Source organism: Lutjanus erythropterus, chromosome 14, assembly GCF_056507025.1.
Source record: "Lutjanus erythropterus isolate fLutEry1 chromosome 14, fLutEry1.hap2, whole genome shotgun sequence".
Classification (NCBI taxonomy): Eukaryota; Metazoa; Chordata; class Actinopteri; order Lutjaniformes; family Lutjanidae; genus Lutjanus; species Lutjanus erythropterus.
In genome coordinates, this window is record NC_139330.1 from 19,905,933 (window position 1) to 19,916,360 (window position 10,428).

Consider the following 10,428-nt stretch of genomic DNA (forward strand, 5'->3'; position numbering starts at 1 on the left):
TGCTTCTTCTATCATTGTGACATGCTCCACAAGATCTCGCGGTTGGCAGAAATCCTTTCCTTCTTCACTGTTTTACCTACAAAAGGCAGAGGGAAATGTAGACTTTCTGACAGCTCCAGCCCCCAGCACTGTCAGCTGCTCTATTAATTGGATGGCATCCCTGCAGCAGCAATGTGTGTCCCAGATGCTCTAACACAACAGGATAGGAAAACCATGCTAACAACATCGTAATTACAGGCCAGCGTGAAGATGTCCTGGTTTAACACTTCCTCTGTAACCTCCATCCATCCACGCTAACTATGTCCACCATGTTTTGCTTTGTGGTCTCGTTTTTATGTCCTCCATGTAGCTAATAACGGGGCTCTCTCGGTTGGATCCATGTCATTTGTGTGCTGTGTGTTTGTGTAACATTTGTGCTTGCTCTTCATGTCTTCCATGTTTGTTTGTTTGTTGTCGTCTGGTCACCATGTGTGTCTGTCAGTTACTAAGCGACATAAGGCTCATCTGAAGAGGCTGGACCGGAGATGGACGTTGGGGGGTGTCATCAGCAGGCAGCAGAGCCGAGGTGAACTGAGACAGACGCTGCATCACCTCCCTCCCTTTGTTATAGGGGTGTCACGATTTCAACATTAAATCGAAAATCGATCGAAATGAGCTTTCAATTTCAATTTCAAACGAAATCAATGGCAACATCTGGCAATGGCATAGCTGTCAGTGCTAAAAAAAATCTTGAAATTCTGACCTTGAAATTGAAAGTCAAATCTAATTGTAGATTTGGAGAATCGTGACACCCCTACTTTGTTTTTGTTCTCCCCTTGTCTTATTGTCTCTTATCACATGGCTCCACTCGTCCCTCTCCACATGCACATACTTGTTCAGTCTTTCATCCTGTGTTGTCTTTCAGCAAATGCTTTTAATCATGAGCCACAATCCACCACGACTAACCACGAACTGACGTTAATATAAAATGAGGCTGGAAAGCAAAGGTGAAATCAGCAACTTTATTGATGCTAAGCTCAAATTATGTTAGAAAATTGCTCCATATAAGCGTTTTCATTATAATTAAACACTGTGTGCCAAAGCCAATCTTCCCAGAATCACAGGCAAAAAAACAGACTCTCTCATCTGAAAGTAGTTGCGTAATAGACTTTGGAATGTCTCATGCTGCATTTTAGAGCCATATTTTGCTTTTTTATGAGCAAATGAAGCGTGTATGTAGTTTTCTAATGAGTATGTGTTTTAGCAAAGTGTGGCAGAAACAGATTTATCCTGCTGTGGTGCTGATAGCAACCAATATTGACAGATAAACAAAGACCCTTATTAATCTGTCACTTACTTAGGAAGAAAATCACATTCTCAATCACAAACTTGCACATGTTCTTCTTGCTAAGGCCAAGGGAGATGCATTTGGATTGCTGACAGAGGAGTGAGGATAGGCTATTGAGTTCAGCCCAAACTTTGCGCTTGGCAGTGGACGCTGCTCTCTGGAGTGGAGAGAGAGTTGTTTCCACCCTAGGACTGAAAATTCTGCTTTGTGTTAAAAAAAAAAAAAAAAGAAGATATTTTGCTGACTCCACAAGAATAATTTATAACACTGATGCAGGCGATGCATGTTGTGGTTAACATAACATCTGATTCAGAGTTTCCCTTCATTGCACTGCTGGATATTGTTTGAAAGAGGTTGGTGAGAGGAAAACGGTTTACCAGCCCCAACACAAAGAGGCCGGAAGAAGCAGGCAGAAGGAAAATAAAGCATACAGGAATATCTTTACCCGTGGAGCCTGTGCTGTAGTTTTTGCAAGTAAAGGGAATTGCAATCCCACACCCATGCGCCTTCACAACCTTGGAAACGGGTGGAGAAAAGGAAAATGGAAAAGCTTGTCACCACAATGTTGATTCCTGTGTACCAACAGTGCCTTTTTATGTGCTCGTCTCCTTTTTGAACACACTCCTTCTCCCTGTGCTGTCTGTGTTTGGACAGGAATTGCTATAATGGCAGGAAATGATGTCTTTGCTCTGCCCCTTGGTCTCATGGGAATGCATAAATCAGCATGGAGCCTCTGCTCTGTATTATGTGCTGAATTAGGAGATGCTCGCTGTAACAAGGCCAAGGACTATAACAGGACACCAGCTTGCCCCATGTGCTGCAGTTCCCCTTGGTCAATGAATTTAGTTAAATGTTAAAATGGTTATTATTACGAAGGACATTATTTTTTATGGACTTTATTGGACAGCTGATAGTAGTTGACAGGAAATGAGGCGAGGGAGAGAAGGGGATGGCTTGAACCGGGGATGTTTTAGTTGATGATTAGTGCCTGAAGGCAGGAACACCGATTATGACTGTTGAGCTGATTATAACCCTGATTTGGGCATGAAGACCAAGTTGGACTGGGTCTGTTCCAGTTGTTGACAGCCAGAGGATAAAAACATGTAATTTGTAATAAGTAAAGATGTCACTACTTTAGCATAGCGCTAAATAAACAGCTTTAACGAACGTTAGGTTCGTTAGTTCACCCACTTCCAATTGACCCCTCCTAATTGCCGTCCCCTTTTACTCTGCGCTCCAATGACAAACTTAAACAAGTTTGGTACTTTTCCTGTTTTTTTGTACTTTGATATCTATGTGCTAGGCTTGTCTATGTTGAAAAGAAAACCACATTTTGAAGGTAGTTCTGCTGCGGGACCTGTAGAAGCAACATATATTTACATCCTTAATTATGTAATGTTAGCCAAATGCTGGGTAATTGGATAGCTAATCAATATCAATCATTAGCTTGCTAGTTTAGTAGAGTTTTGTTAACGTTTGCTTACTTAAGATGTGACCTTATATGTCACTTTGACAGGGAAAAGAGAAAGTTGACTGGGTACCAAGTTTTCTCAACTGTTATTGGAGCACAGAGCAAAAAGTTGTGGGACTTTGGAAGAGTCACTTCTCTTTGTAGGCTATACAGTAAACTCTGTTTTTCCCACGCCACTTCATCTGAGATCTCACGCCTAATCTGCGCTTCTTTCTTTCTTCTTTTTTTTGGCCTTTTCAGTGCAAGTGTCACTGAATATAAACAGTCCATGTTTGTTTTGGTACAAGAAGATGCAATAATTGGTATTCTTGCTTGATTTGCAAGGCTGTGTACTGCCAGAAACCTAGTGGTTACTGACCAGTCCTTCAGCGTGTAGTGTCTAGTGTATTTACTTGGTCATGAGGTTTATGCTTCTTCTAAAAACATCTATGCAAGTGGTGGGGAACAACCTTTGTGTGTAGTTTATCCAGTGCCATGATTAGTCTTCAGTTTGTCCCAAGCTTTAAAGGATCATATTTTTTCCAGTTTGTCTGAAAACAATGCAGATGCTGATGTTTACATTGAAAGCATTACTGATTGTGGTAGTTTCTCCTATCCTGCAATGATCCAGGATGAACAATCCTGTTCATGTTTTCAGTGGAAGTGTTAGGAGGCAAATCCACAAATTTCATTTCAGAAGAAATTTTCTTGTTGTGTTTCTACAGTGTTTCCTTGCTTAGCCTTAGAGGAGGGACAGTAACAAAAAGAGGGAGAGTTGTCCTAAAAATACTGTATTGTTAGAAGATGCCAAGTTGATTTGTCTAACTCAGACCACTGAAAGCTTTGTCTGCACTTTAGAATTATTTTTTTGCACAGAAATTGCTTGCACAAATGGGAATTTGGGTATTATTTTAAGACAGATTTGGAAAAATGTGAATCCATCCTTTAACCTCAGTATGGTCACAATTTGTTGCCCATGTTGATGAAGCTTTTTGCTATTCAATAGGCTACAGTGCAAAACAATCATATAAAATATATTACATCATATTGGTTTAACTTGAGGAATGACTAATGCTACGATGGCAAAACAACTCTTAATGCAACAAGTAATTATGTCCTGTTGTTGTTTGCTGCATTATAAAGTTCTCTCCGTATCATAAAAAAAATTATAGACATATCTCATGTGCCAAAGAACACATGAGATTTGTTAACACACACATACAGCACATGTACTTGCACATCTGGTGGCTGAACCAATTCCCAGAAAGCAGAACAGATCCAGCCTGTGTTACAGAAAAGATACACCTCTGCTACAGGATCATATCTCAAGAATGGTGCCAGTGTGTCACAAGAGAATCTATCATGTGTATTGGCGTACATATTATTGTATATTGCTGCATAATGCAGGGCTAATTATTAACTCTTATCTCATTACTGCAATCATATAAATATACAAAGTCAGTGGAGAAGATTTATAGAACATACACTTCTCTTTCTGTTTCTTCCCTTTTCAAATGCCTTTATCGTTTTCAGAGATCTCACAGGCCTTAAATCACAGCTTTGTTGTCATTTTGCTCTGGCTTTGGCAGAAGAGAAGTACGTTACAGTGCAGCCCTACACCAGTGAGGGCAAGGATGAAATTGCTTTCGAGAAAGGGGTCATTGTGGAGGTGATTCAGAAGAACCTGGAAGGCTGGTGGTTTATCAGGTAAACGTCTGCTCACTTGCCTCAGAAATGTTACTTCTTTTATTACAAAAATGTGTTTTCTTATCATTTTCTCTTTCAACTTACTGCACAGGTACCAGGATAAAGAGGGCTGGGCTCCGGCTTCCTACCTGAAGAAGCTGAAGGATGACCTCTCTCCCCGTAAGAAGACCGTGACAGGCCCAGTGGAGATCATTGGAAACATCATGGAGATCAGTAACCTGCTTAACAAGAAAGCCTTGAGTGAGAAAGACGTGCAGACTGAAGGTGTCCCAGAGAGCCCCCAGGTGGCCAGGAAGGAGATCAGCCTGCCAATCCCCTGTGCTGACTCCAGCCCTGTTAACACCCCACAGGATGGAAAAGGTAAAGCAGAGCCGGCCTCACCAGCTGTAGCCCGCATCGCCCCTCACCGGGTGGAAATTGGTAAGTCATGGCACTCTTAAATTCTTAAATTTCTCAAGGCATATAGTTATGAAAGAATTATAATCACATAATTTACCATATTATATTAATTAATAACATTAATGCACATTAACAGATATAAAGCAGATGATTTTAAGGTATAAGGTAGTCGATTATTTTTCAACTATTAAATTAATCACCAACTTTTTTGATAATTAATTAAACGTTTTGAGACATTTTTAAGAAAAAATTAAGAAAAATTCTCTGCTTCTCACTCCTCAAAGGCAAATACTTTCTGGTTTGTTTATTCCCTATGACAGTAAACTGAATATCTTAAGGTTGTGGAGAAAACACAACATCTGAGTACGTCACCTTGGGCTTTGGGAGACAAAAGAAAATTATCAGCAGATTAATCGATGAATGAAAATAATCGTTAGTTCAAGCCCTAATAAAAAGGTTGTATATTTTCTGTTGTGACGAGGCGGTAAGAGAGAATTGTTGTTGAGCTGTGGTTGGTCTTCTTAATGCTGCAGATACTCCCAAGAATAATGAGAAAAGGTTCTGGTTCTAGTGGATTATTATTAATTTCTTAGATATTTTTGACAATTTCATACTAAAACTGCAACCTTGGGGCATAATAAGAAACTATGAGTTGCTGTCATTTGTCACATATGGGTGATACATTTTTTATATATACTGTGTATTTTGACCTTGGATTAATAGACTTGAAGTATTTTGAATTGTGTAAGACACTGTTTGAGTATTTATTTGTTTTCAGGATGTTCTTCCCATTGGTCATCTGGTATTTTAATACCTATGTATTTCCCATCTAGTCTTAAAACTTTCAGACGATAAATGTCTGTTCTTAAATGTAAACAATCAATCGTGATTTTTTTTATTTTTATTTCTGTCACTGTTTCACAGGTTCCCCAGTTCTCAGGCAAAAACCTCCTCCTCGAAGAGATGCTACCCTGGTAAGAGAGTTTGATATTTTATCCATCCATCCAGCCATCCCTCTAGTCATCCAGTTATATTAATATTTTTTATGGGTTGAAGATTGTGGAGCTTGAAAAGCTGTTTATAGGTGCTAGTAAAAGTATACTACTGGTGAGCAGTTTAAACCACATTGTGCAGTCTTTATTTTTGCTCTCAGCTGAAGAACAAATTGACAGATCTATAATGGAAAGGATACATCTGAGACATAATAAATTTCTGTCCAATGAGTAGTCAAGCACATGACTTTGATATCTGTGGCTATCCAGCATCAAACAAGAGCAGTGGTGGAAGAACAATTCAGATCCTTAAGTAAAAGTACAAGTATTCCATTCCGAAAAATGTCCCCTGGGACATGATTACATAATAATATTAGATTGTAAATACTGATGCATCAATGTGTATGATTACTGCAACTTGTCAAGGTGGAGCTAGTTGCTGTTGAGAGATGATTAATGGGGTAAAAAAGAACAATAACAAGGTTTTGCCAGAAAATGTTGCATTCATTGTTTCGACTTTTTGCCCAATTTTTACTTTTTTTTACTAAATAATAAATAATTTTACTTCACAGAGCCTTGAACAGCTATTTAAATTAAAGCCATCTGAGAAGTTGGATGAACTCTCTTTTGGGGAAATGTCAACAACTCATATGTAACTGTAGACATTTGAAACATGACAAAGGGCCTCAATCAGGCACATTATCATATGTTTTTAATGAAAAATCCTAATCCGAAAACTAACTACAGCTGTCAATTAAATGTAGTGGAGAACAAATATACAATAGCATGAAATGGAAATACTCAAGTAAAGCATAAGTGCTTCAAAACTGGATTACGCATAGTCTTTGAGTGTCCTTAAATTACCTTCCACCACCAATATCATGTCTAACTGTGCCAATTTCATGTGTGCTTAGGGATTTCAGTTGCCCTCGCCACCAGAGCCCCCTACAGTTGAAGCAGAGTATTACACCATTGCTGATTTCCAGTCCTGTATATCTGATGGCATCACTTTCAATGGAGGACAGAAAGCAGAGGTAAGCATTCTTTTACAAGATAAACTTCAGTAACAAAGCAATCTTAAACTTGGTTACCCTTGCTATATCAATTTATTCATTGTTGCTGAGTAACAACTCTTCTAAATCTAAATCAAATTAAAATGCATAAAAATGCCTGATTATAAAGTCTAACCTCTGTTTGAACATGTATTTTAGGTCATTGAGAAAAACTCTGGTGGTTGGTGGTATGTCCAGATAGGAGAGAAGGAGGGATGGGCTCCCTGTTCCTACATTGACAAACGCAAAAAGCCCAACCTGAATCGAAGAACAAGCACTCTGTGCCGTCCAAAAGTTCCACCCCCAGCTCCGCCTGTCAAAAAACAAGACTCGGTCGAGACTGCACCTCCCAGCAGCCCTGGGTCTGAAGCTCCAGAGTCCCCTGTTTCTCCTGGGAGGCCGGTGTATGAAGAGCCAGAATATGATGTCCCTGCCATTGGTGATCTGGACATGGAGTCTGAATTTGAGTTTCTGAGGGGGGAAGGTTCCTTGGTGGATAGTAAGAACGAGGACACTTCCTCTGAAAAGGGATCCCATCTGTCCTCCAAGCCTTCTCCGGCTTCATCACTCCACAGTGCCTCCTTCAAGATGGGTGAGTCGTTTGAAGATGGCCACGAGGCAGAGGGGGAGGCGGAGGCAGAGGAAGAGTGCATCTATGAGAATGATGGCTTCCGGCCCTTCAGGGAAACTCCAGAGAGGCAGTGCAGCAGGGACTCAAATTCCTCCAAGACAAGTGTCTTGTCAGAAACCGGCAAGACTGCAAACCCAGCATCAGGTGGATGGAGACCTGCAGGGAACAAGTTCAAGATCGACTTGAATGGGAGCCCATTTTCACCCAAAGCTGAGGAGGCAGCCAGTCCTAAATCTGCCTCCACTGAGTCTACCCCAGATCTGTCCAGAACTAAGAAAGACCAAGAGGAAAGCAAGGCGTCCTCTTCCAGTAAGTCTTCCTCTAAACTAAAGCCAGTGGTGAGGCCCAAACCACAACTAGCTAAGGCATCCAGTGCAGAGAAGATGGACATCAGCACCTTGAGAAGACAGCTGCGGCCAACAGGGCAGCTGAAGAATGGCACCAAAACTAAAGGTGAGGACTCTGAGACAGCTTCAGTCATCTCCTCAGAGGACTCTTTCTCCTCTCAGAGCACATCCGATCTGTCCTCCATTTATTCTAAAGGCAGTCGGGGAGACTCTGATCTGGAAGGGTGTACCCTGTATCGCACCACAGATCCCTATGAGAAGGTCCAAGAATCTGAGCTCAGTTTCCCCGCTGGAGTGGAGGTGGAAGTGTTGGAGAAGCAGGAGAGTGGCTGGTGGTATGTCCGCTGGGGAGACACAGAAGGTTGGGCCCCAACTTACTACCTGGAGCCTGTCAGGCAACAAGAGGACATGGCAGGGTCCGAATCTGATGGCACCCCGACTAAACCTGGAAGCCTCAGCAAGTCCAACAGCCTGGAGAAGAACGAACAAAGGGTGCAGGCATTGAACAACATCAACCTAAAGAAGATCACCCCACCCATCCCCTCCAAGCCTCCAGGTGGCCTCTCCAAACCTATCGGCTTGTTCGGTTCTCGGAAGCAGAATAGCACCAAACAGCAGCAGGTTGTCAGACCGCAGTCAGTCTTCATATCAGCCCCAATCAGGGATGGTCCCAGCCCTGTTGGCTCTCTCAGGAGAAACGAGTCCCTCAACTCCACAGACCACCCTCGTGCCAGCCCGACAGTGCGACGCAACGCCTCCTTCGGCACCGTGCCACGTAGCCTGGCACCAAACAACATCGCACTACCCAACAGGAACAGAACTGGTACCGGTAGTTCTGAATCCCTTGGCCTCAGTTCTCAGAAGAATGCCCTTCCTGTGTCCACAGTGAAACCCAAGCCCCACATCATCCACAACAACCTCAGAGAGGTGTACGTCTCCATAGCAGATTACCATGGTGATGAGGAGACCATGGGATTTCCTGAGGGGACGAGTCTGGAGGTCCTGGATAAGAACCCCAATGGATGGTGGTACTGCAAGATTCTGGACAATGGCAGACCAAGGAAGGGATGGGTTCCCTCAAATTACCTCGAGAGAAAGCACTAGCACTCATGTGTGGAGCTGGCCGAACTCTGAACATGCGTGTAAAGACTACTCAAACAGATGCAATTATTTTGTGAAAAAGGCTAACCCTGAGACATTAAGTAAGTAAGGATTGAAATCTTACCCGGTACCTTTGCCCAAAAAGAGCAGCCAGATAAAATCGTGACTTTGAAATTAAATGAGACCTGAATCTGGTAAAATGAGTCTGAAACAGTGCCTGAGACGTGGCAGTAGGAGCAATATATAAGGACTTAATGACAAAGCCAAAGAGAACACCAGAGTGGAAGAACAATTTAATGATATTCTTCCTTTAACTTGAACTAAGATGTCATTTTGTGTCCACTCCTTGAACCTTTCTCTGTAAGTTTCTAATGTAATTTTTTAAAAACTTTTTACGCATTTAAAGCTTACTGCATGTTTGAAATGATTCATTATACTGACGATGCCTTGAGCTGTTGAAATTAAACATTTTTCTCATCCTTTCCGTAAAGAAAATCTCAGTTGTTGCCAAAGCTGCTTTGTGTTAGTCTCATCTTGGTGCTGTCTGTTTGCATGTTTTTTTTTTAAATATCTCTTTATACTGTATGTCACCTTTATGTGAAATATTTTATCCATTTAATTGTGTAATATTGTCCTAATGAAACAATTTGTGAGCATCTCTGATTATCACAGTATTTTCTTATCTTTAAATGTAAAAACAATCTCTGGCGATCTCCCCTGAAACTTATTTTCATTTCAGAGGCTAATTGTCCAAAAAACTAAAAAATTAAAACTTCCCTAATGTCAGTGAAAATTTATATTTATTCCTTACTTAAAAATCATATTATTACTTATTTTATTATTATTCTAAGAAATTTACTGATAAAATAATCTCACAACCGCTTAAACATTTCTAAGAACTGCTCTATTAATTTCCTAAACATTTTGAATTTCTGCTGGGCAGTAAATTTGACTTAACTCTTCAGCTGCAGTAGTACTGGGATGCTCACTTTTGTTTTATGTTAACTGCGTGACCCGTGATGATAACTCAAGTGCCAAAAGAATGAATTAAATAAATGCACTTTTGAACAATCATTAGCACTTTCTTTTTTTAAAAAATTCTCATCACTCATAGTTACTGTTTGCCCACACATCAGGTTTGGTCCTCTTCAGTGATTCCCAACCTTTTCTGACATGTACTCCCACAGCCCTGTCAGATTAACTCAAGTGCTCCTTCATCAACACCTCCAGCCGTATGCAAAATGTGTTTTTATGAGTGGATTATAAACCTGATGTTACTCAACAATATTAATTATATAAAAGGGGAGGTATTTGTAATATTTTTGCATACAGTTGACCTTAATGTTGAGGTTGCCAAGGCCAGATGTGTAGTTGTTTCAGCTGTGAATGCATTACTTTTAGCCATTTCAACCATTCTTCATT

At 40.9% G+C, this 10,428-nt stretch overlaps 1 protein-coding gene across 2 annotated transcripts in view; it reads left to right on the plus strand.

Annotated features, from left to right (window-relative positions):
- The window catches only part of LOC146315499 (SH3 and PX domain-containing protein 2A-like), a 76,550-nt gene extending 66,470 nt beyond the window's left edge, over nucleotides 1-10,080 (plus strand). Inside the window, exons 9-14 of one of the 2 annotated variants that reach the window (XM_084735330.1) lie at nucleotides 482-565; nucleotides 4,367-4,484; nucleotides 4,576-4,904; nucleotides 5,808-5,857; nucleotides 6,790-6,909; nucleotides 7,087-10,080. In XM_084735330.1, the coding sequence (XP_084591456.1) occupies nucleotides 482-565; nucleotides 4,367-4,484; nucleotides 4,576-4,904; nucleotides 5,808-5,857; nucleotides 6,790-6,909; nucleotides 7,087-9,009 (2,624 nt within the window). In that variant the 3' untranslated portion in view covers nucleotides 9,010-10,080. The remainder of the gene's footprint in view (nucleotides 1-481; nucleotides 566-4,366; nucleotides 4,485-4,575; nucleotides 4,905-5,807; nucleotides 5,858-6,789; nucleotides 6,910-7,086) is intronic. The other variant, XM_084735331.1, reaches the window with a different exon arrangement.
- The last annotated feature ends 348 nt before the right edge of the window (nucleotides 10,081-10,428 follow it).